The sequence below is a fragment of the Salvia splendens genome, chromosome 20, assembly GCF_004379255.2.
Source record: "Salvia splendens isolate huo1 chromosome 20, SspV2, whole genome shotgun sequence".
Classification (NCBI taxonomy): Eukaryota; Viridiplantae; Streptophyta; class Magnoliopsida; order Lamiales; family Lamiaceae; genus Salvia; species Salvia splendens.
The window spans coordinates 27640760-27666013 of record NC_056051.1 but is presented as its reverse complement, the minus strand read 5'-3'; the positions used below and the strand labels follow the sequence as shown (position 1 = coordinate 27666013).

Here is a 25254-nt window from a genome sequence, read left to right as displayed (position 1 = left end):
GACACCCCAATTCAATCAAATCACACAACAAGCATCGAAATATCGATCAATACATTAATAAGAAAAAGAAATGAAATTGCGCAGATTTAGAGGAAAACGGAGGAAATTGAACATGAATCGATGAGATGAGAAGAAGACTATACTTGTGTAATTCTGCAGAAGTGGCAAGACTGAATTGAAGAGCTGTTTACTTACTATGATTTTTGGAAGAAAGCGTTTAGATTGAGAAATTCCCTAGCTTAGTAAAAAGAAAAAAAAAAGAAAAAAAAAAGTACTAAGTGTACTTTGTTTCTACTTTTTATTTTTTCTTTTTTAAATAAGTTGTTTTATTATTAAAATAAACACATGTTTAGTTGTTTACTAACACATGATTTCTTGTGGAGTATCAAATAAATTCAATGAGAGATTTAATAGTACTAATTAAAATGTTATATAAATGTTCAAGCTCAAGCTCAAGCTCAAGATTGATTCTTGTGTCAACAAGTTCGTATGTGTTTTACGTTTTCAACATATCTACACATACATAGTAGTATCATTTATAGTTCTTAGTATTTATATTCACATTCTCATTTTCAATAAAATCATATTAATACTAGTATATTTTTATTGGTGTAATTGTTTTGAAGGTGCAACTGGGATGCTAGTCGATATTTTACTACAGTATATATTATTCAATTTTGTATAATTCCTTAAAGCAATTCAAATTTGTAGTACACGCTTACACTTTACAAATACACAATAAGTATTTATTTATTTTGAGTTAGAATGTTACGATATCAAGATTATAAAAATGAAGTTTCGAAAATTTGATACACATAAAATATTCATAATATCAATAGTTATCAGTATTTATATGCATAAAATTGTTGTAGAATTATAAATTAATCTGCAAGTAAACAATAAAACAAAATGCAACTACAAATTAACCTAGATTAATGTTTATTTGAGTCAATATTTATGTAGCGACAATTAGGCGGCGAAGCTATTTTACTTACCCAAATAACAAAAGAACAAATTACATAGAGGTTCAATTAAAATTTAACACACTAATTAGATAGTCAATTCTCCAAAGTAAAATAAAATTAAACAAAAAAAACTAGTTGAAGTGATAAAATTATTTTCTTGATGGGTTGTGCGACATCAAGATTATCTTTTCTCATCTCCCTTGTTTCTGAAATTCTGGGACCACCTGAAACATGCAAATAATTTCAAATAAAATCATTATTAGTACAATAACAGTGTTTAATAATAATACTAATAACTGTACATTTAATAGCAAGCAAGCCACCTAATACATTGATCAATTTTATTGGAAGTAGATATTTTACTAATTCAATTTTGTCACAGTCCAGAAACTAATAAAAATTGATTTGGTCCATGATGTTACTTCCATGGTTGCATGTGACGATTAGATGATAAATATAGTGAGACAAACCTGATCCTGAGAAGATTTTTGGCATGATAAAATTATCGTCTTTGTCTTTGTCTTTGTCTCTGTCCTTCTCACACTGGACTCCACATTATCTACAACATTTTTTACTTCAATTTTTAATTACAACCCAAGAACCTCCCTCCAAATAGAATATTAATTACATATTCCTCAGGTATATACTCCTTATACAAAACTAAACTATTGTGGAAATGCTTATATCATCAAAACAAATCTTGGTAAAAATTCCCTCCGAAAATTTTGAATACTACAAATATCGATTATACGAAAACAAATTATGTGTCACCATGTATAAACATATATAGTACTCCTACTACCATTTTTATACATCGTACACAATATACATATATATTGAGTAGTGAGTACACTAATTAATAAACGCACACACACATTAAATATCCTAGCTCTAGTAAGTATAGATTTATTAAAGTTCATAAATCAATCAAACCTACATCATTATCATGAGTTTCATGCCAACCCTTCAAGAGATAATTCTCTAATCCTATGGTTTTCGTTAAAACCAAGATCACTGAATTAATCAAAAACCTTAACTAACAAGATTTTTTTTACAAGTCCTCTTTCTTCTTTGGCACCATAACCATTTATTAATTAGATAAACATTAGTATTAAAAAATTCGACATGAATGACCTACTTTGTGACTTAGACCACCCTTATCGAAGAAATCGCTATACTTTCTCGAAATCCAAATTTAATCCCAAGAAAAATAATTTCAAAAATATATATATAATATATATATATATATATATACACGTACATGATTATATTTATCATGTATATACCTGTATGAAAAGTGGAGGAAGATGATTTAAACTTGTCCAAATCCAGGGTAGAATCAGAGGAGTCTGGTAAATAACGGTGGAGAGGGGGAAAGCGGGAGTTATTTTGGAGCATGGATTGAACAAAAGAAGCTTCCATTGAGTTCAAGAAATGCAAGTGCTTCTGGTTTGTCCAATGCAACCTCCTGTTTTTATCACTGTTTGCTGCCATCACGGTGGAATGCTTTTGTTTACCTTTTTTAATTAGCTAGGTGGTATGGTTTGAGGGTTTTTATACTTGTATTGGTATTTCAGTATTTGGTTGGTTGGTTGGTGTCAACATTTTCAGCCTCTTTGAACCGCTTACTAGTAATTTTCTTTCCCACTCTTTCTTCTTCACGCGCTGCTCTTCGGCGCATGTGCCCAATTTTTAATGTGATGAGAATAAATGCTTTCAACTAAAAAAATGTTGAAGAGAGTAGTAGTATAACACATGGTAAAGCACTAGGGATAAGACATAAATAAAAAACAGACCAAGCATGAATCACATCGAATCGAATGACACATACTTATACAAGACAAAATAAAGTTACTTAAATAGCTAGAAGATAACTTATACTATGTAACATGCAACATTGAAACTAAGACACTATCAATAGATCTGCAGTCACGACACACATGGGCAATGTTTTTGAAAATCAATTAAAGACATTGTAGAACACATATCTTGAAGCTTGATAATATTACTACATGCTAAAGGTTCTCCAAATTCATAAAGAAAATCAAATAAAAAATTTATATTTAACAATAAATTGAAAATTATAAACACAAAGTATGAGATACACCTATATAATTCTTATTTTTAAGTTGAAAATAAATTTATCTCAAGTCATCACATCAATCAGGTTGTACTAGCTAAGTAAAATCCATCTTTTCAAAAACAAGAAGACACTTGGTTTGAATTTGTCAAGTACAAAGTTTCAAAATATCTAAGTATCTCCAAAAAGAAATAAAATATCCATGTAGTGTGTGTGGGGTGTACGCTCTTAGTGGTGCAAGTACAAGTACAAAAAAGAGAGAGGTAAAAATATCTATGTTTGGGAGATCGCGGAATGCCCTAAGATATTTTCTTATGACAGGTCAAATACTTTTTTTCTTTATCAAGAAATGCTAAAAATAAGTCCGATTTCAATTTCTCTTTTTTGGTTGCCATTGGAAAAATATAAAAATCAGATGTTTTTCTAAAGGTAGATAGAGACGTTATCCACTTATAATTCTCCAATATCATTTTTCTCCATAGTGACCCCATGGTTACCCTTATTTGTAAAAGATGCCTAACTTTTTTGAAGCTTAAATTTTTGGACACCTATCATTCATTGAATTAAGCAAAATCGAATAAAAATCGAATCGAATAATGCTTATATGCTCTTTCAAATGAACCTTACTGCTACACATTCTTCACTATACTTGTAATTCTATACCTTTTGTTGAAAAACTTGATCTTTTGCTATATTTTGGATTAGGTGATTAAAAAATCATAATGATTGTGTATTTTTGTTTTTTGTTTGTGTATGTTTGTGAGATTTTTTTTCTTTAATTATTTTTAGTATGTGTGTTTGTTGCTGGTTATTGTGGATCTATATCGATATTGATGTGCTATATGAAATTATTGTGCTTCTTATCATACTTTGGTAAGGTCAACGACATGTAAAGAAAATAGAATCGACGACAAGAGGATACCAACTATTACAATATACATATGTTAAAACCCCGTATTGAGTCAAAATATTATTATCAAGTTAAGGACAACTACACCTAAATAATATACTACTGGTATATAAATAATACTCCATATTCACCGTATTATAATTGTCTTGTTTTCCCTTTTAATTTATCTATACACAAATGTCAACAGTTGTTAGAATTGGATACCTTGAGCCAAAGAAAATTAAAGACTCCTGATTCTTTAATTAGGCCATAGTACTTTTAGACCATCCTTTATTTTTCATTACCGAAGGTACAATAATTTATTGTACTGTAGTTTTGAATCTAAATAGTAATTTGTAGGAAAAGAGAGGCTTTCTGGGAGCCTAAAAATATCAAAATCCGATAGTATGATTTTTGTCAACGTCACGTCACACCCCATCATTTAACTTACCAAATTCTCAGTGTAAAATATCAATACCAAATGATAATATTTTCATATGCATATTAGAGCATCCCCGGCGAGCACAAGCTCGCCCGTCCGTCCGTACCAGCGGCGCGGGTGAGCTATCCGCCGCTGCGCTCTTGTCGCTGACACGGCGCTCCTCGATGCATCGAGCACGTCCGTGCCCGCAAGCAGGACACATGGCAGCTTCCTATTGGTCAACGGCATAGCGCTGGCAATTTTTTTTTTTTATTTTTTAAATCGAATTTTAATTAAAAAATACAATTAAAAATAAAAAAAATCTCACTTCCCAAAAAGTTATATCCGTTTTCTACCCCTTTTAATATATTCTTCATTTTTTCCCAAAAATACACATTTTCATCTATAAATACTCTCACTTCCACACTAAAAAGCTCCCACGGTTGGAACCCCGATTGGTTCGGTTCACAACCGTTTCCTAGTCCGGAAACTGAATATTCCACCCCTCCTCAAACCTAAGGTTCGGAAGTTCCGGGTGGCTACCGGCCTTACCCGATAGACGACCAAGATGCCCCCGAAGGGCACTACGGGTGGACACCCGAGCCTAGAGCGAGGTCGAGCGGCACCTCCCAAACTCCGACTCCTCCTACTCGCGGTGTCCGCACACCGTACACTTCGGCGGAGATGGAGCAATTGTTCAAAGCGTTCTTGTCAATCTCCGAAGATCCGGAGGTTGGCACGAACCAATCCGGCGATCATTATTGGTGGCGCATCTGTCGCCGGTACAATGAAAACCGGTCGGCTAGAACAATCAAGCGCAACGAGAGTATGGTGTGCAACGCTATATACAGAGCCAATGAAGAAATCCAAAAGTTCCAGGGGTATTACCTCCAGCAAGAGCTGTCGGCGGGGAGCGGCCAGAGCGAGGTCGACATCATCAGTTCCGCCTTGTCGACCTACCAATCCATGAACTACAAGCCGTTCAAGTACCTCAACATTTGGCAGGAGACGCGGTCGCATCCGAAGTATAGGGGAGGCGTAACATCCTCCTCTAGCGGCTCCTCCAAACGGTCAAGGTCGGTATCCCTATCCGACGACGGCTTCGAAGACGTGGCTAGCCAACTTGTCGAAGCTAACTTGGGTAGCCCCGACGCCGGCCCTCGACATCATCAGTTCCGCCTTGTAGACCTACCAATCCATGAACTACAAGCTGTTCAAGTACCTCAACATTTGGCAGGAGACGCGGTCGCATCCGAAGTATAGGGGAGGCGTAACATCCTCCTCTAACGGCTCCTCCAAACGGTCAAGGTCGGTATCCCTATCCGACGACGGCTCCGAAGACGTGGCTAGCCAACTTGTCGGAGCTAACTTGGGTAGCCCCGACGCCGGCCAGAGCGGTTCCCAACGCCGACCGCAAGGAAGGAAGAAGGCGGCGGCCAACCGCCGTCGCGCCGCGACTCCATCCGCCGTCGCTCCCGAACCGGCTCCCGCTCCCTATGTGCCACCTCAACCCCCACCAACTTATTGTGGGGGGTTTTGGCCCAACTCAATTTGGCCGATAGGTCAAATATGACACCCGAGCAACTTCGATCGCATGTGGCGATGATACGGGGTCTCCAAATAACGTTGGGGGTATTGCCGGATGATGACTAGTCTTCCCCGAGGGCATTTTTAAGCTTAAATTACGTATTTTTTATTTTTTAGGAGTTTAATTATGTAATTTTCATCTTTTTAGGATTTTAATTATGCAATTTTTATTTTTTAGAATTTAATTATGTAATTTTAAATTTTTTTATAATTTATAATATTATTTCGGGTATTTTTAATATATTTTAATTTTGTGGAAATGTTTTTATTTAAATTGAATAATGGAATGGTGGGACCCTTGTGCTCGTCCTTGCGAAAGAGCACGGATGTGGATGTTGTGCTCTTGCCTAAGAGCAGATTGAAAAAGTGGGGCCGGTCCCACATCCGTATTCATTGGTAAGAGCACGGACGTGGGGCTCTTATTTTCGAAAATATAGGACCACAGAAAAATAGTTATAGGACTGTATAATGAAGTACAAGCTGGAAAGGGCAAAAAGAACAAGAACAAGAAAAAGAAAAAGAAAAAGAAAAAGAAAAAGAGAACTAGCACAACCACCGGTTGCCTCCCATAAAAACAAAATAAAAGAATAAAAAGAGGAAAATATTATACTACTAGATTTCAAATATTAAGATATGGAAAATAGTGACATAAATTGGGTGATCCATCAAAATTATCAATTCAAGATTTTCAACGACTTAGTCACTTAAACATTCAACAACACGTTGGAATGGTCACACTTGAATCGAGAATTTAATAAATGCTCCTACTTTATTGAGATTTATTTAAAATCTTAAATTATAACTAGCTAGTATGAATTAATAAACATTTGATCCTTCAAATTTTCTATATATAGTTAAGTCTAGTTGAATTCATATGATTAATTAGTATTATGCAAGTCCACATTTTATTTCCAGCACAAATAATTCATGATAAAATATTTAGCACGGTCCCAATTCATAATTATATTCATAAATATAAAATATGTCGCATTCAAATTTAGTTTCAAAGCTAATGTTTTATTTTTGTGGGTTCGAAATAATGTGATAAGAGGATAATATGGGCCAGATGCATAGTTGTGAATTGGACTATTATCATAAATATCCTTATAAGTTTCAACCCCCTAATTTCAAATTTTAATAAAATATTCGACCAGCACTTACTGAGTGGACCTGATATTTTATGAGTTACTACATGTCTAAGTAGAGAAAAAATAATTGAATGTTTATAATAGATAAAATGAAAGTGTACATTGTCGGAATACTAATGAATATAAAAATGTAGGTTAATGAATTAATGATGGTTTACTTTTTCATAAAATGTAATATTGTCAGAACTAAAATGGAAAGCAAGACATCTAATGTAGAACTGAGGGAGTAGTAAATCACTCATACAAACCAAAAAACTTAGAATCGATCATTAAGCCACCCGCAACGAGTTACGCGGGTGGCTTGAATCCCGTCCCTCCATGACGAGACGGGCGCGGGGCGCGCGCGCGCGTGGCTTAAAAAAATTAAAATTCGAAAAACTGTAATATTACCGTTTTTCGACCATTTTTCCCATTTTTTTATTTTTTTATATTTTTTTACTCTATAAGTACTTCTATTGCATCCTCATTTTACACACAAACACACATCTATTCTTCTCAAATCATCTTTCTTTCTACTCCAATTTTCATTTCAAATCAACTATTTTTCTTCCCCCAAAGTTAATCGATGTAATGGATCCATATGAGTAAATGCGTCGAATAATGGAAGAATCACTTGAAGAAGATCGACGTCGGGAGGCGGAGGAAGCCGCGCCGCCCCAAAGAGGCTACCGGACTTACATCCATCGTAACCGGGAGGAAGCTGCCGCAAGGTTAGTACGCGACTACTTCTGCGATAACCCGGTTTGGGGAGATACCTACTTCCGTCGCCGTTTCCGCATGCGGAAACCGATATTTCTCCACATCGCAAATACATTGACAGCCCAGGAAGAGTTCTTCCAAGAAAGGTTCGACACCGTCAGCCGTCCCAGCCACACGACGCTGCAGAAACGTACTGTAGCAATCCGTCAGCTTGCGAATGGACAAACGGCGGATGTGTTCGACGAATACCTCCACATTAAAAAAAGCATTGGGAGAATGTGTTTGATCAAATTCTGCAAAGGCGTCCAGACAGCCTTCACCAACGAATTTCTCCGGAAGGCAAGCACGGCAAATTGCCAGTTTATGCTCCACCTTCACGAAGAAGTGCACGGATTCCCTGGGATGCTCGGCAGCGTCGATTGCATGCACTGACAATGGAAGAATTGCCTTGTGGCGTGGTGAGGGTCGTACACCAGCGGCCACAAAGGCACCCACCTCACCGTTATACTCGAGTCCGTTGCCGACTACCGGCTATGGATCTGGCATGCGTACTTCGAGGTCCCCGGATCGAACAACGACGTAAACGTGCTCCACCAATCCGACCTCTTCGCCGAAGTTTTGGATGGTAAAGTGCCGGCCATCAACTTCATCGCTAACAACCGGCGGTATAACTATCTTACCGACGACAACTACCCGAAGTGGCCAACCTTCGTGAAGACGTGCAGCAGGCCTGTGAACGCAAAACAGGCTCTTTTTACGCAGAAGTAGGAGGCTGCTCGCAAGGATGTGGAGAGGGCGTTCGGGGTTCTCCAAGTGCCCATCAACATTATCAAAGCCCCGTCTCGTACGTGATTTATGGAGAGTATGGTCGACATCATGTATACGTGCATAATCTTGCACAACATGATTGTCCAACACGAAGGACCTGAGGCGGGAAACTGGTTCGACCCTGAAGCCCCCAGAAACTACTTGCACAACATGATTGTCCAAGTAGTCCGCCTCGCAGTGGAGAGCATCCATCTATACAAGAACGGTTGTCTATTCGAGCAAGGACACGTGACTCTACCGCCCACGCCCAGCTCCAAGATGATCTAATTGAGCATATTTGGGCAAAATTTGGCACCGGTAGACGCACATCATCGCCTTCTTCTGCTTCTTTGAGCTTTAAAGATTTTGAATTTAGTGAGAGTGAGCGAAAGAAATTAAATTATGTATTTTTTATTTTTTAGGATTTTTAATTATGTTTTTTTTTTTTATTTTTTAAAGAATTTTATGTTGTAAATTTATTTTATTTAATGAAATGTGTTTTTATTAATTGAATTTGTTAGAAATAAAAATAAAAAAATGAAAATGAATAAATAGTAATTTAAGAGATGGTCAAGAGACGGATAAGAGATGGAGGGTTGCAGGTTCTGTCCATTATCTAAGAGATGGAGTAAAAAGTACAGTGAAACCCAATAATAGGAATTTAAAAGATGGTTAAGGGACGGATAAGAGACCGCAGATGGGCTTATGTTGCTCAACTATTCGGTTTCATTATAATTTGTATTAAACTATAGAGTGTACCGCCTCCACTTTTATTCATAGAAACCGTTAGTTTTACTCTCGCTCAATTGTAGTGAAATAAAGCTTATTAGTCTAAGTTTTTACCTTTTGATAAAATCAACTTTTATTTGTAAAACAGTCACTTTTAGTTTCAACTACAGTAAAAGAAAGATATTAGTATAAGATTTTATCTTGTGGAAAACAAACAAAAGTCATTTTCGTTTTTGTTTGAAGTATCATTGTAGTTTTATCTTTGGATAAGCTCTGTCATAAATCCAATATCCGTTTGTCGAAAAATTTGGGGAACCAACACTTCTACACCACATAAAAACTGTGGACTTTCTCTATTACTATAAATTACACTAAATGTTTAAATCATAGAATGGACAAATAGTAATAAATGAGCATATATATGTTGCATATCCAATTAAATTAGGGTTTATATGTTGCAAATAATATCTATATTAATTAGTAAGTACTCTAGAACATGATATTTAGAGCATCCACAACCGTGCTCTTACCAGCGGCACGGTTGTGGGCCCGGGCGGTACTATTCATGCCTGTTCTCTGGGGTAAAAAAAATGAAAAAAAATTAAAAAGGTGTAAAAAACGGTTATAAACGGATATATTTTTTGGGGAAGTGAATTTTTTTTTTTTTTTTTATCGGTTTTTTAATAAAAAACTGATTTTTTTAAAAAATAAAATAAAAAATGTTTAAACACAACGGCTATGCCGTTGACGAATGGGAGCGCGCCACATGTGCGTCCGCTGGCACGGACGTGCTCGATACATCGAGCAGCGCCGTGCCTACGGCGCGAGCGCAGCGGCGGCGGATGGCGTCCGTGCCAGCGGCGCGGACAGCGGTGGCGACGGACGCCACCGCTGCGCATGCTCTTAGAAGTTAAATTACATTGTAGATTAAACATTATAAATACTTCTTGTTTTATGTGCTCGTACATAAGTGACATAATATAGGGTTAGTCTTAATTTTGTAGTATGTCGTTTTGAGCGTTTTCTGTTTCCTTTAAAACACTAAAAATTGATTTATAGGTCGATGTAATTATTCCAACTCAAAACTCATGATCTAAATGACATCATTATTCATAATGCATCATTTTGTAAAATAATCCACGTCACATTTTGAAATTCCACATTTATTGTTTATTAGAGATTTCTTAAGTCAAGAATAGGCATAATTGCTTAAAGATACATAGCTTTATTTGTAATATTTTTAAATTCAACTTAAAAAGTCGTTGTAAATTCAAGTTTGGGCCATACTCAAGAGTAACTCGTAGATTTTTTTTTGAAGTGACACACTACAAATTTTAATAAATTAAGGCTAATAGTATTTTATGTCCATGATTTTTCAAGAAAATGTCATTAACATTTAATTTAATCAAATATTAATTTTTTTAGCATTTTTCCATAAAATACGTGGATAAATTAATTTTATTATATTAACCATGATCAATTGATTATATTAATAGTATAAATGTTGTTAGGGCATCCGCAATGGGCGGACGATGGCACGCCCGATGGCGCGCATCGTCTACGCCATCCATCGTCCGCACCCATTGCGGGTGCGCGCCATAGGGCGCGGACGATAGTCGCGCCCTATACTTCGGTCGCGGAGGATAGCGCGGACGATGACCATCGTTCGCGCCATCGTCCGCCCCATTGTGGAGGTCGCGGACGATCAACCGCGGACGATGGCACGCGGTTTCGTTTTTTTATAAATACCGTTCATTTGTAACATTTCATTTCACTCGATTTCATTTTCGAAACTTAAAATTACATAATTACTACGAAATAGATTCAAGCCCCAATAGTCCTACGTTTAGCGTAGGGGCGCATTGGCCGGGTACAGAACCCGGCGATTATCGTTCGTTAGACACCAACGCCCATTACGATCCCGATTTTAGTACGGAATCGTATGGGTTGTCTGACATGGAGCCGTCTCCGCACCGCCCAACCGCAACGGCCGATCCCGACCCCGCCGCGACCGCTTCCGCCCCAGCCAGAAAGAAGCGGACCGGCAGCGGGCGCAGAAGTTGCCGCCTCCCGGTGATTGCGATGAGTACGCCCCCGACCGTACGAACTACAACGACGACGAAACTCTCACCTTGGCCCGGTGTTGGGTAGATATCCGCGGCCTTCCGACGACGTTCGCCATTGCGGTGCCACGACGGACGTCCCGCGTGGACGACCCGTTTTTTTAAAAAAAATTTCGTGTCAAAATTTTAATTCCGTAAATTGTTTAATTTGGCGAATTTGTAAATTTTTATTATTGTGAATGTCCGTCATTGTGCAGTGGAATGTCCTTATAACGTGGTACGAGATGTTTTTGGGAAGTCCGTCGGGATATCCGCCGTGACATCCACCATCGCGGATGCACTAACACTCTCCTACCGCCACGTCAGCATGCCCCACCGAAACTTCTCGTTCTTTCCTCCCTCACTTTTCTATCATTTTCCATTTATTTCTTCTCTACCCCCTCGTTAATTTGCTCTCTTTCACTCTCTCTCTCTACCCATTTATTTGTGTCTTCAGAAGCTTCTGGAATTAACGCACAAACCTTCGCGCTTTCCCTCTCTGGAAATCAGATTTCAACAGACTTAACGTCTCTAACTGTAAGTATAATATCGTTTTTCTCGATTGATGATTTGATTCAGCTCTGTTGCTTTGGAATTCATTGATTTTGATCGTGCAGGTGTGCAGCATGGCTCTGATACCGGCGGATCGGAGCGGAAGTGGAAGCGGCGAATCGACGGCCGGCGATTCATCGCGGTCTCTTCCAACGCCGTTTCTGACGAAGACGTATCAGCTCGTGGACGACCCGGCGATCGATGATGTGATCTCCTGGAACGAAGATGGATCTGGTTTCATCGTTTGGAATCCGACGGAGTTCGCCAGAGATTTGCTGCCCAAGTATTTCAAGCACAATAATTTCTCCAGTTTTGTTCGGCAGCTGAACACCTACGTAAGCTCGATAATCTGCATATGTGGTTGAAAATTGAAATTCGTGTTTCCGGTTGTTGACGGAAGAAATTTTCGTTGAATTCTTAGGGATTCAGGAAGGTTATGCCGGATCGATGGAATTCTCCAACGAATGCTTCCGGAGAGGTGAGAAGAAGCTTTTATGCGACATTCAGCGCCGGAAAATTTGCTTCATCGTCGTCGGTCGTAGTGGCTGCTGCAGCTGCGGCCACGGTGGTGCTGCCAACAATAGCCGCACCGCGGACGGTGTCTCCTTCCGACTCCGGAGAGGAGCAGGTGATATCTTCTTCCAACTCACCGGCGAGGACGCGGGACTTCAGCGGCGGCACATCAGAGCTTATCGGCGAGAACGAGAGGCTGAGAAAGGAAAACTCGCATCTCAACAAAGAGTTGAGCCAAATGAAGAATCTATGCAACAATATTTTCGCTCTGATGTCGAATTACGCCGGCGGCAGCGGTAGCAGCAGCAGCAGCGACCAACAAACGCACAGCTGCAATCTCTCCGTGGCTGGCAAAGCTATGAAGCCGCTAGATCTGCTTCGATGACGAAATTCTTTGAGGAGATGCAGACCGCCGTTGTTGCCGCCGCCGCGGCCAACGCCGCCGAGGGAGTCATATCAGATCGGCGGCGGAGGAAATAAGCGCGAGATTGTTCGGCGTGCCGATCGGAATGAAGCGGGGGAGGGAAGGGAAGGTAGCTCGGCGGAGCAGGGTATGGATTTGCAGCTGCAGCAACCGATGGGTGACGTGAAATCTGAGCCGATGGATCTAGAGAGCAGCGGCGACGATCGGGAGACGTCGTGGCTGACGCGGTGCAGCTCGAGAAATCGGAGGGCTCTTAATTGATGGATGCTAGGTGTGTGGTGGGGAGCATCGCAGAGGATAGATCTTTTGGTATAATATGTTTTAGATTAGTGTAGAAGCGCGTGTATGTACGTGATGAGGCACGCGCGAAACAGACTCCCGTGTCTCGATAATCTTGTGCGCATGGGGACCTTTTTCTGGAAGGTTCCTAAACTAAGTCGTTTTTAGTATTTTATTTTAAGGAGTGAACATTTTTTTGGTCCACAGCTATCATTTTAGGTCCGTATATAATTGGTCATCTAATAATTAAAAAATTATACATAGTATTATTTTTTACGGTAAATTTTAATTATATTTAAAATCAATTTGGATGGTAATTAAATTAAATAGTAGTAAAAAAAATTGTTGGACTCTAAGTGTTTGACGCAAGATAGGTGGCGAAAGAATTGTCCAAATTGATTTTTGAAGGCCTTAAGGCATTTTCGTTCAAAAAAAAAGTTCAAAATATCTCAAATGATATTAACTTGTAGTTAACGAACCTAAAATTATATTTTTAAAGTTCATGGATCTAAAATGATACTCTTTAACAAAATTTATGAACCTAAAAAGATATTGCCTCCATTTAAAAAGAGGCTATTTTTATTTCTTCTGTTTTAGATTTAATTTATGGTTCGCTCTGAAATCTGAATACGCAAATTATACATACATAAAAAGACATGATTGGGTAACTGAATATAATTATACGATACCAATAGATGATTTTTTCTGGTACACAAGCCAGCCACACTATACCATATGTAATGTAAGTCTGTAACATACTATGCTAGAGAAATAGTACAAAGCCAACCCATACATAAAGTGGATATTCATATTATTAACATTATACTTAACCAAGTTACTCCTCTCGGATCCCTTTCAAGGACTTCAACACATGAAGCATAGTTGGCCGATTTGGTGGATTCTCAGACAGGCATTTCACAGCAATATTCAGCGTCCTAAGCATCATCTGCTTCGAATTCGCGTCAAGAACGGCCGGATCAAGCACTTCGACAGCCTGCCTGTTCTTGACCTTCAAGAACACCCACCCCACCAAGTTCCCCCCTTCAATGTCCTTGAAATCTGGCCCTGTTGGCTCCTTCCCAGTCAGCAGCTCGAGCAGGATCACACCAAAGCTGTACACGTCCCCTCTTGTCGTGGCCTTCCAGCTCTGCCCATACTCAGGCGGGATATACCCGAACGTCCCAGCAATATCCGTGCTCACATGAGTCTCGCAGGCGCTGATCAGCCTCGCCAGCCCAAAATCAGCAACTTTTGGCTCGAAATCATCATTCACGAGGATGTTGCTAGCCTTGATATCTCGGTGGATGATGTGTGGAATGAACCCGTGGTGAAGAAAAGCCAAGCCACGGGCAGCACCAAGGGCTATCTTGAATCGCTTGGTCCAATCTAAGACGGGTGAGAACCCGTTCCTGTCTGGTTTCTCAGCCACTGATCCAAGCTCCCATTCGCCATATACTCGTAAACGAGCACCTTCTCCTCGCCATACGAGCAGTAGCCAAGCAGAGAAACCAGATTCCGATGCTTCACCTTCCCAAGAGTCTCCATCTCCGCCAAAAACTCCCTCTGTCCCTGAGTTTTAGTCTGGCTGAGCTTCTTCACCGCGACTATCTTCCCCAGGCAAGGTGGCCTTGTACACCGTCCCCAAACCACCATCCCCAATAATGTTGCTCTTGCAGAAGTTGTTGGTGGCCTCGAGTATGTCAACCAACGTCAGTTTGAGGAGAGGCTGCTCAAACATCGCGATGTTGATGCTCAACGGCTCCTTTGATCTGCTGCTACTGCTCAAGAAATACAGATTCTGATCATCCGAGCTATTCAGCTTGCTGCTGTCTCCACTGGCCTCAAGGTCATTCTTGCTGCTTCGATTACTCCAGATTCGCAACACAATAACCACAGAGAGGGCTACCAAACCACCCCAACGACAAGCGATGTCAACCCCAAACATTCAAGAACGGTGACCTTCTAGAAAAGCTCTTCATAGGGCATCTCAACCCCACAATTCACCACAATAAGTTCTTGTTTCCAGCCAGTAAAAAAAAAAAAAAAAAAGGGGTCCCTGAACCCTGAACCCCTAAACCCTAACCCGAAACCCTAAACTCGAAGGTAAACCGTGTCTTTCTTTTCGGCTTAATGAACTTCTATTCTTGCAGGCCGTATAGGACATGCCATCGTCGGAAAAAATCTTCACCATCCTCCTGCAACCAAATTCAAAAGGGCCCTAGGTAACCTCAAATTGTGGGTTCTTTATCTTGCGATGGAACTTTTTAAATGCAAAGCATATTTTTATTCAACTTTCCGACATGCGTGACCTATGTGAACAATATTGAATGGTCCTCACAACATCGCCGTTTGTATGGTGAGCATCACCATATGCGTGTCTTTAAGTGGACCCCCGATTTTGACCCCTTCTTTGAAATCCCTATTGTGGCTATTTGGTGTAATATTCTTGCCTTACCTGTGCATTTATTTGAGGAGTCCTCGTTGATTGCTATTGGTGAGATGCTTGGTAAGCCTGTCCAAGTTGATCGGGCTACTATAACTAGATCTCGCGTCTCCTTTGCTCGGATTTGTGTCGAGGTTGATTTGTCGCGCCCTATTCCGGAAGAGATAGATATCGATATTGCAGGTAAACATGTGACACTTAAGGTGAAATGGGATAAGATCCCTTTGTACTGTAACGAGTGCAAGCACGTGGGCCACTCGGCTATTTCATGTTACGCTTCGGGGAGGCGGCCTATGCCGCCAAAGAGGGACTACTCCCACCGGCCGACCCCACAGAACCGGCCTCCTCCCGACAGAGAGGGAGAGTCGCATCCGGCAGGCCCCCAGTAGACAGCCTCAGGGCTCGAGTTACCAGCCTGTTGCTAGGCAGGCTACAGAGAGGCCTCCCCCTGAGGTTGGACAGCCACGGCGTCAAGAGGGGCGCAACCAGGGCGTGGTGATCAGAGAGCCGGCCCCTGGCCCCGTCTTACACCCCGGGCCTTCTTCAGCAGCCGCAGAGGGTTCACAGGCTGCACGGGGAGATGGCTTCGTCGTGCCTAAGACGAAGAACATGGCTAGGAACGCAGCAAAGCGCGAGAGAGAGCGAAGGAGACGCCAAGAGAAGATGCAGGCGAAAGCCACCACGGAGACGACAGTGTCAGACGGGGAGGGACAAAAGGGATTTGAGGGAGATGATTCCTCGTCAGGGAGAGAGCGGGCGTCTAGGTCCAGATCACCTTCTATTACACGCGGTTTCGGATACGGACCTCTAGCTATGGTTTTGCACGGCGATAACATGTTCGGGGCTTTGGAGGATTTTTCCTCGGATGAGGCCGAGGTTGAGGTAGACAGCGATGACCACCAGGATCATATGATTTGTGAGGTACCGAACACGAGGCTTGATTCCGACGATCCAGTGCTGCAGTACATTGGACACACTTCCCCTCCCGCAGAGGGTTCATCGAAGAAGGCGAGGCTTTCGGCCTCGGGAGCCTACTGAGTTTCCCATGTCTTCTCACTTTATGATTTGGAATGCCCAGGGGATAGCGAACACTTCTACCCAGGGCACTTTCAAAAATATGATAGATATGTACAGTGTTTTGTTTGCCGCGGTGCTTGAGCCCCAGACGGATCCCCAGCCTTCTTTCTTTAGTAGGCGATTTGGGTTGCAGTTTAGGTGTTCGAACACAAGTGGTAAGATTTGGATCTTCTCTCACAGGGACTGGCAGGTCGAGGTCATTGACGACTCTGAGCAGGTCCTTCACGTCCGAGTTACTGCTGCGATATTCCCTTTTTCAATCTATCTCTCCGTAGTGTACGCTAAGTGCTCGAGGGAGGGGAGATACGATCTGTGGAATAAGCTCAGGGACATCTCTCTAGCCACTGACGGGGCCCCCTGGCTTGTTGGTGGTGACTTCAATATCTTCTTGTTGGAGGAAGAGAGACAGGGCAGCACGACAGACAGGCACGGAGAAATGATGGACTTCGCCGACGCCGTAGCAGACTGCCAGCTACTGGACCCAGGCTTTGATGGCCCACCGTTCACATGGACGAGGAGTGGGCTCTGGGAGAGGTTGGACAGAGTTCTTCTTGGGGAGCACTGGACGACCGCCTTTGCGGCTACTAGGGTGACTCATTTGCCTAGGATCTCTTCAGATCATGCCCCTCTGCTAGTGCGGTGCCAGTTCACGGCTCAGATTCCGAGGCCTTCGTTTAGGTTTCAGAACATGTGGGTTCGGCATCACACTTTCAGGGATGAGATTACTAGAGTGTGGACGGCGGAGACGGGCTTCTTCGGCATGCTTAATCTTCAGTTCAAACTCAGCAGAGTTAAGGGTTTTCTCAAGGGATGAAACATGGAGGTCTTTGGGAACATCTTTGAAAAGCTGAGGGAGGCAGAGGAGGCGGTTGCCGCTGCGCAGGCGGCTTACGACGGGGACCCGACAGGAGCCCACAGGAGTGAGCTTAGCCGTTGCACCGCCCTCTACGTACTCCGCACTAGGATGGAGGAGGATTTCTGGAAGCAGAAGGCTGCCATTCGGTGGGCGGCAGAAGGCGAAAGGAACTCCAAATTCTTCCACGGGTGGGTGCGACAGAAGCGGGTGAAGTCCCGGATTCACGCCATTCAGGCAGGAGGACAGACTCTCACGTCGGAGGAGGACATCAGACAGTCGGCGGTTGACTACTTCCAGCGGCTTCTCACGTCAGACGTTGAGCACTTGGAGCAGCCGGACCTTGATCTCTTGCGCGGTCTCCCAGACTCCGTGGACCGCGAGGGCCTCTGTGCAGTTCCCGACTACGATGAGGTGAGGGCGGCGGTCTTTGGCATCAGTGGGGACAGCGCCTCGGGACCGGATGGCTTCTCGTCTCTTTTCTTCCAGCACTGTTGGGACATCGTAGGAGCAGAGGTGGTGGCAGCAGTGGCGGACTTCTTCTTAGGAGCTCCCATGCCCCGCAGCTTCACGGCCACGACCATCATTCTCTTACCGAAGAAGGCAAGCCCGGTGACCTGGGCAGAGTACAGGCCGATCAGCCTTTGCAACGTGACCAACAAGATCATCTCCAAGATCTTGACATCGCGTTTGGCGCCGCTGCTTCCTCAGGTTGTGGCACCGAACCAGAGCGGTTTTGTAAAGGGTCGCTTGCTTAGTGATAATGTGCTCTTGGCTCAGGAATTGATTCACGATATCGGCAGGTCACTCATTCAGAAGGCAATGTCGCCTAATCTGGCCCTCAAGCTAGATATGGCTAAGGCCTATGATCGAGTGCAGTGGCCTTTCCTCCTCCTGGTGCTTGAGAGGATGGGATTCCCGCCGGGGTGGGTGAGTATGGTCGATCGTTGCATCTCCTCTTGCTGGTTCTCAGTGCTCGTGAATGGGGCTCCGGCAGGTTTCTTTCAGTCTACGAGGGGACTTCGCCAGGGAGATCCGTTATCGCCGTCGCTGTTCGTGCTTGCTGCAGATTATCTTTCGAGGAGCTTGAACAGGCTGGTTGACGCACATCCCGATATGGAGTATAGATGTGCAAGGCGCGCGCCGGCCATATCCCATTTGTCTTATGCCGATGACGTTATCATTTTTGTCAGGGCGCACAGACAGTCCGTGGAGAGGCTGGTTCATTGTCTCGAGCACTATTCTGCCGTGTCGGGTCAGATGGTGAACAGGGGAAAGAGTCATTTCTACCTCTTTGAGAAGTTCGACGCTTGGGCGGCTGAGGTGGCAGAGGCGAGTGGATTCCAGCAGGGATTCCTCCCTTTCACTTACCTTGGTGTCCTTATCTATAAGGGGGGGCTGAAGGCCGGCTACCTTTTAGATATCCGACAGAAGATGGTGGACCGGATTCACAGCTGGTCTCACAGACATCTTTCTCTTGGAGGGCGCCTCGCTCTGATCAAGAGCACCCTTGTCACCATCCCTCTTCACATCTTCCAGGTCCTGAAGCCGTATCAGTACTGGATGAGAGAGTTGGAGCAGATCTTGGCCCGGTTCTTTTGGGGCACGGTTGGAGAGCAGAGGAAGATTCACTGGGTTAGCTGGAAGAAGAAGATTTGCCTGCCGTTGGATGAGGGAGGCCTCGGCATCCGTCGTTTCCGCGAGGTCGTCAAAGCTTTCAGCATCAAGCTCTGGTGGAGATTTCTCGCGCAGGATTCACTTTGGGCGCAGTTCACCATGCGCAAGTATTGTTTCCATGCTGGTCGCGCTTTCATTTCTCCTTACTCTGTGCATGATAGTCCTATCTGGCATCGTCTCACGGACATTAGTGGTCAGGTTCATGGTCTCATTAGGTGGTCCCTAGGCGAAGGGCGGATTAGTTTCTGGGACGACGTGTGGGTCGGGGATCTCCCCCTTAGGACCTATTGTCCGCCCGGGACTGATCTTCCTGCCGCTGAGGTCTCTAGATTTTGGCATGATCATACTTGGCATGTTGAAAAACTGCATGATTATCTGGCTTTGTATGGTGTGCCTTTGCATTTGTTGGATCTTATCAGGGCTGTTCCGATTGAGGTGGGCAGGCGGGATGTGATGCGATGGAGCCTCACTAGCGATGGCGAGTTCTCGACGGCCTCAGCTTGGGAGCTCATCCGGACACGGTCCCCTAGACATTTCAGACTTCGCATGGTTTGGAATGCTGGGCTGACCCCTACCATCTCTGTCTTCATCTGGCGCCTCCTCCTCCACAGGCTCCCTGTTGAGTGTTATGTTCAGGCCCGTGGTATCTCTCTTGCATCCAAGTGTCTCTGTTGTGTCTCTTCTATTTCAGTCGAGTCGTTTCAGCATTTGTTTGTGTCGAGTCCTCTGGCGAGATCAGTTTGGGATTACTTTGATGGCTGGTTCCCTTACATCAGCACACACATTCACACGTGCACTGACATTGCACATAGATTAGGTTTTTGGTGGAGGTCCTCTCACAGGGCCACCGCCTTGCACATTAGTTTCATCATTCCCTGTTTGGTATACTGGTTTATCTGGACGGAGAGGAATAGCTGCAAGCATCGCGGTATTTCTTTTCGTTCTTCGCATGTTATTTGGCAGGTTGTTCGGCACCTGCGGATCTTGGTGGCGGCAGGCGTGCTCGTCCCCACTCATTGGCGTGGTTGCTCTCCGGCTGTTGACTTCATGCCTTCGATTCCTCCTCGCCGGCGAGTTCTGAGGTCCCTGCAAGTGCTTTGGCATCCACCCGATGATCCTTGGGTGAAGCTGAACACCGACGGGGCCTTTAATAGCTCGACGGGACAGGCAGGCGGTAGGGGAGTGGTTCGTGGCTCAGACGGTTCTCTCTTGGGAGCCTTTTGTACGCCTCTCGTAGCTGGGTCGGCCTTCGAGGCGGAGCTTTTAGCTCTTCTTCACGGGCTGACACTGGCTATGCAGTTCTCATCGCATGTTTGGGTCGAGATGGATGCGGCAGCAGTGGTCGCGGTGTTCATTTCAGGACTCGGAGGAGCAGCGGATGTGAGACATCACATGGCTCGCATTCGTACTTTGCTCGCACAGATACAGTTCATATTCTCTCACATCTTTCGAGAGGGCAACCGACCAGCAGACTTTTTGGCAGGTAGGGGGGTCCAGACCCCTGCCATCACCTTCTTTGATGTGGATTCAGCGCCTCGGTATTTGAAGTCACTCGTCAGGATGGACCAGTTGGACTATCCGAACTTCAGATTCAGATATCGAGATGGATGAGTATTTTTTGTTGTTATGGATTTTGATTTGTATGTTTTGTATTTTCTTTGGGCTTGGCCACTCTTTGGTCATCACCCAAGTTATTATGTATATTATTAGTTCGTTTGCTAGATAGATAGTACCCGGCTTGTGGGGATATCCTAGTAGCTTAGATAGAGTTTTTTGATATGTATCTCTTTTGTGGACCAAGTCACTTTTGGGCTTGGTCAATGTACGACACTTTATCATTTGTTTTGATATGGACAGGTTGGGGGTCTGCCTAACCCCCCGCCGTAATGGTGTTTTGATATGTATCTCTTTTGTGGACCAAGTCACTTTTGTGGCTTGGGAGTTGATATCAGGGAGCTTTCACTTCCTAGGAGGTCGCAGGTTCGAATCCTAGGAAGTGCAGATTTGGGGATTAATTTCTCCTTGGGCCTGTGGGCCCAGAATGACAACGAAGCGCACCTACGGGGTAAGACGCTTCACCTCCAACTGTTAGGTCGGGGGTCCGAGTCACATCGGAGGGTAGATGGGGAACCATCGTCGATCCTCCTAAAAAAAAAAAAAAAAAAAAAAAAACCCTAAACCCTAAAATACGCAATGATAAAGTGTCGGGTTTAAAAAAAATACGCAATGTACGACACTTTATCGTTAAAAAAAAAAAAAGTGTCGGGTTTAGCTAAACCCTCTATCGAGAGGGCAACCGGCCAGCTGACTTTCTGGCAGGTAGGGGGGTCCAGACCCCTGCCATTACCTTCTTTGATGCGGATTCAGTGCCTCGGTATTTGAAGTCGCTCGTCAGGATGGACCAGTTGGGCTATCCAAACTTCAGATTCAGATATCGAGATGGATGACTACTTCACTTGGTTCGTGGTTTTGATTTATGGTTTTTTTATTTCCTTTGGATTTGGCCCGCTTTTGGCCATCCTCCTTGTTCTTTTTTTGATGTATTGCTTTGTTATGTTTATTTTCTCTTTAGTTAGATGGTTAGTACCCGGTCTGTGGGGATACCATAGTAGCTTTGATAGCTCTTGTGTTTTGTATCTCTCGTGCGGACCGAGTCACTTTTGGGCTCGTCTGATGTATGTTCTTTTGGTGATTTTTGATATATACAGGTTGGGGGTTCGCCTTAACCCCCCGCCGTGATGGTGTTTGAGGAAAAAAAAAAACCCTAAAATACGCAATGGGGTGATTATTCTGCAGAAGCACCGCTCCTATGCCCAGATCGGACGCGTCCGTCTCAATGCAAAAGGGGTGGTCGAAATCTGGGAGGGTCAAGACCGGGGCTGACGTCATTGCTGTCTTTAGGTCTAGAAAACTTGTCCCGGCCTCGGTGTCCACTCGAAACCATCCTTTTTAAGCAACTCCGTCAATGGGGCAGCAATCATAGCGTATCCCGCGATAAACCGACGATAGTACCCTGTTAAGCCCAAAAATCCCCGGAGCTGCTTGACGGTCTTCGGTTGCGGCCAAGCCGTCATTGCTTCAATTTTGGTCGGGTCGGCCTTCAGTAAGCCGTCACTGATCAAGTGGCCCAAGTAATCTACCGTCGTGCTACAGAAGAAGCATTTCGATAGTTTAACGAAGAAACTGTTATTGTGCAGCACTGACAGGACCGCCGCTAAGTGTTCTTCATGGGCCTCCATCGACGGGCTGTACACCAAAATGTCGTCGAAGAAAACTATCACAAATTTCCGCAGCATTGGTTGGAAAATTGCATTCATTACCGCCTAAAATGTTGACGGGGCATTCGTCAATCCGAACGGCATGACCAGAAATTCAAAGTGGCCGTCGTGAGTGCGAAAGGCCGTCTTGAAAACGTCCTCGTTGTTTATCCGGATTTGATGGTAGCCCGAGCGCAAATCTAATTTAGTGAACACCCTCGCCCTGCCTAACTCATCGAAGAGCTCGTCGGCCGTCGGAATCGGGAAATGGTCGGGCACCGTGGCGTTGTTTAGTGCTCGATAATCAATACAGAAACGGAATGTCCCATCCTTCTTGCGGATTAGTAGGACCGGCGATGAGAAGGGGCTGTTGCTCCTTTGAATAATACCCTGCTCCAACATCTCCTTCACCTGCCGCTCTATTTCATTTTTTTGAAAGTACGGGTAGCGATAAGGTCTCACATTCACGGGCTTCGCCCCTGGCAATAGGTGTACGCGATGGTCGAATTGTCGTACCGGTGGAAGGCCCTCCGGCACACCGAACACCTGCCGGAACCGCTCCAACACGGCTGCTACCCCCGGATGCAGGTTTGGCGGAAACCCCTCCTCCGTGCTGGCTGCCAGGGCAGAAACCTCTGAGTCCAGAAGTAACACTTCATAAAATTCGCAGGCCGCGTGAGAGGACGACGAGGCAAGTAATGAATGTAAGCTTACGCGTCTGGGTTGGGGCAGAATCCCCTTCAAGACAATGCTCTTGCCCCCTTGAACGAACTCGAGTGTCTTCCCCCCGAAATCGGCCATTACCTTCCCCAAGGATTCCAACCAATCCATCCCCAAAATTACGTCCGGACCGTGGATGGGGAGAATATGCAAGTCTACCATGAAGACTGTCCCCTGAACCTCCACCCGTGTATGCCGGGAAACATGAGTACATAGCAGTGCCTCGCCATTCCCAACAACCACTCGAAAAGGCAGAATTGGCGACAAGGGTAGGTGAAGCCCCTCCGCAATTTTGGGATGTAGGAAGTCCCTGTCGCTGCCCGTGTCAATCAAGATGCCAACTTCTCGGTCCGCAAACAAACCCGTCACCTTGAGGGGCCGGGATCGCTGGCCCCCATGCATGGCCTGGATATGGGTGACATTTGTTGCCACACTTTCCTCCGGCAGTAGTTCACTGTCCGAGCCCACGTCTCCGTCCTCCTCTGCGTAGCACAGCAAACGCTGCTTGCACACATGGCCCATTACCCATTTATCGGGGCAGTAATAACAAAGGCCCAACCGTGCCCGATCCACTTTTTCCGCCTGTGACACACGGACCATCGGGGACCGCAGCTGAACTGCCGGTCTTCCCGAGCCGCCCTGGGGATGGGCTGGCGCGCCTGGTGTCGGGGAAGGTTGCGGCAGCGGGGCAGAGACCGTCGGCCCCCTCGCGTCCCGGTTCAGCCAGGATCGTCGCGCTCCAGTCGACGGCTGGGGTATGCGTTCCGCCATGGTATCCGACAGCTCCAGTGCTAGAGCCATGGCGGCAGCCAGGGATTGGGGTCGATGCAATTCTAGCCTCTCCCGCAAATCGGGTTTAAGGCCAACGACAAATAGGGTGAACAGATCTGATTCTGGAACCCCCTTAACACGATTCAGATATCGCTCAAACGTGTCGTGATATTCCAACACCGTTCCTGTCTGTGTCAATTTTGCTATCAGCCCATAGAAGTTCTTGAAGCTCTGTCGATCGAAACGGTGATGTACATCCTCCAAGAATTCACGCCACGTCACGAATTCATTATTCGAGCAATAGTTGAAAACCCATTCCGCCGCAGGTTGGTCGAACAACATGACCGCATAATGCAAGCACTGGGCCTCGGGCATCATCAAATGGTTAAAATAATATTGGACCTTTGAGATCCATGTCGCTGCGTCTGTCCCGTCAAAGCGCGGAGGATGCATTTTAACACGCTCGGGCTTATCGAACCCCACCGCCTGAAACCGTTGGGGTGGGTCCCAGCACGAGGGCGGTCGATCCCCCGGTTGCGCGAACACGCCGGCTCGGTCCCCCCGAAACCGGCGCGATACCTGGTCTCCCGACGGCCCCTGCCGTCCATCCCGCTGTCGCGACCTCCAGGAGGGAAGTTCTGAGGGCGCGTTACTCTATCCCCCGAATACCGCCCCCGATTACTCTCGGCCTCCCACTCGTCACCGTCCCCCATACCCAACGGTGGCTCAGCCTCGCGAGAACAGTTCGGTTCGAGATTATCGAATCGTCGGTCTATTTCATCACGCCAAACGTCCAATTTGTCAAAGCGTTCGAGGAGACGATCCAGTTTGAGGCAAACCGGATCCTCTGGGGTGCAATCCTCCCCAAATCTTGCATCGAAATCACTCGCCTCTATCCCCGACCGCTGAAATCCCCCTTGATCGCGGCGTCCCCCCACAGGCGGAACACGTCCACCGAACCTGGTCGGCGGATAAGATTCTTGACGGCTTGAGCCCCACACGGCCTTACCGTTGTTGTTGTATCGCTTCATGAGTACTGGATGAAAGCACCAGTTGTTAAGGGTGTTCCCCTTAACCCAGCCGATCTCTCTCTCTCGGCTGCAACAGATTCCTCCTGCGCCCGACGTCTAGGGCGGAGGATGGTTCGAGCGGATTGTGTGCGTGAGTTCTTCCCCGCCAGTCAATCAGGCTCGTAACTTGTTTCTCAAGAAAACAACGATATTGTTGGGCAATCAATAAATTTTATTCATAGATAATGTGA

At 44.7% G+C, this 25254-nt stretch overlaps 3 protein-coding genes and 2 pseudogenes across 3 annotated transcripts; 1 reads left to right on the top strand and 4 right to left on the bottom strand.

Annotated features, from left to right (window-relative positions):
- Nucleotides 1–969: 969 nt before the first annotated feature.
- Nucleotides 970–2517, bottom strand: LOC121781285. The gene is made up of 3 exons (XM_042179025.1): nt 2252–2517; nt 1436–1524; nt 970–1189 (listed from the first exon to the last, which is right to left on the bottom strand). The coding sequence occupies exons 1-3, from the start codon at nt 2457–2459 to the stop codon at nt 1157–1159; spliced, it is 330 nt and encodes a 109-aa protein (XP_042034959.1). The 5' UTR covers nt 2460–2517; the 3' UTR covers nt 970–1156.
- A 9290-nt stretch (nt 2518–11807) lies between these two features.
- LOC121780692 lies at nt 11808–13399 on the top strand (annotated as a pseudogene).
- Nucleotides 13400–13981: 582 nt separating this feature from the next.
- On the bottom strand, nt 13982–15140 carry LOC121781785 (annotated as a pseudogene).
- Nucleotides 15141–22148: 7008 nt separating this feature from the next.
- Nucleotides 22149–22562, bottom strand: LOC121781784 (uncharacterized mitochondrial protein AtMg00860-like). The gene has a single exon (XM_042179471.1). The coding sequence runs from the start codon at nt 22560–22562 to the stop codon at nt 22149–22151; it is 414 nt and encodes a 137-aa protein (XP_042035405.1).
- A 6-nt stretch (nt 22563–22568) lies between these two features.
- On the bottom strand, nt 22569–24335 carry LOC121781782. Its single transcript, XM_042179470.1, has one exon. The coding sequence runs from the start codon at nt 24333–24335 to the stop codon at nt 22569–22571; it is 1767 nt and encodes a 588-aa protein (XP_042035404.1).
- Between the last annotated feature and the right edge of the window lie 919 nt (nt 24336–25254).

Excerpts from the sequence above, each read along its gene's own strand:
- LOC121781285 (XM_042179025.1), bottom strand. The coding sequence starts at position 2,459 with ATGGCAGCAAACAGTGATAAAAACAGGAGGTTGCATTGGACAAACCAG. Across the intron at positions 1,525-2,251 it reads TTCCTCCACTTTTCATACAG|ATAATGTGGAGTCCAGTGTG; the intron begins GTATATACATGA and ends AAAATGTTGTAG. Across the intron at positions 1,190-1,435 it reads AAAAATCTTCTCAGGATCAG|GTGGTCCCAGAATTTCAGAA; the intron begins GTTTGTCTCACT and ends TGCATGTTTCAG.
- LOC121781784 (XM_042179471.1), bottom strand. The coding sequence starts at position 22,562 with ATGAATGCAATTTTCCAACCAATGCTGCGGAAATTTGTGATAGTTTTC.
- LOC121781782 (XM_042179470.1), bottom strand. The coding sequence starts at position 24,335 with ATGTTGTTCGACCAACCTGCGGCGGAATGGGTTTTCAACTATTGCTCG.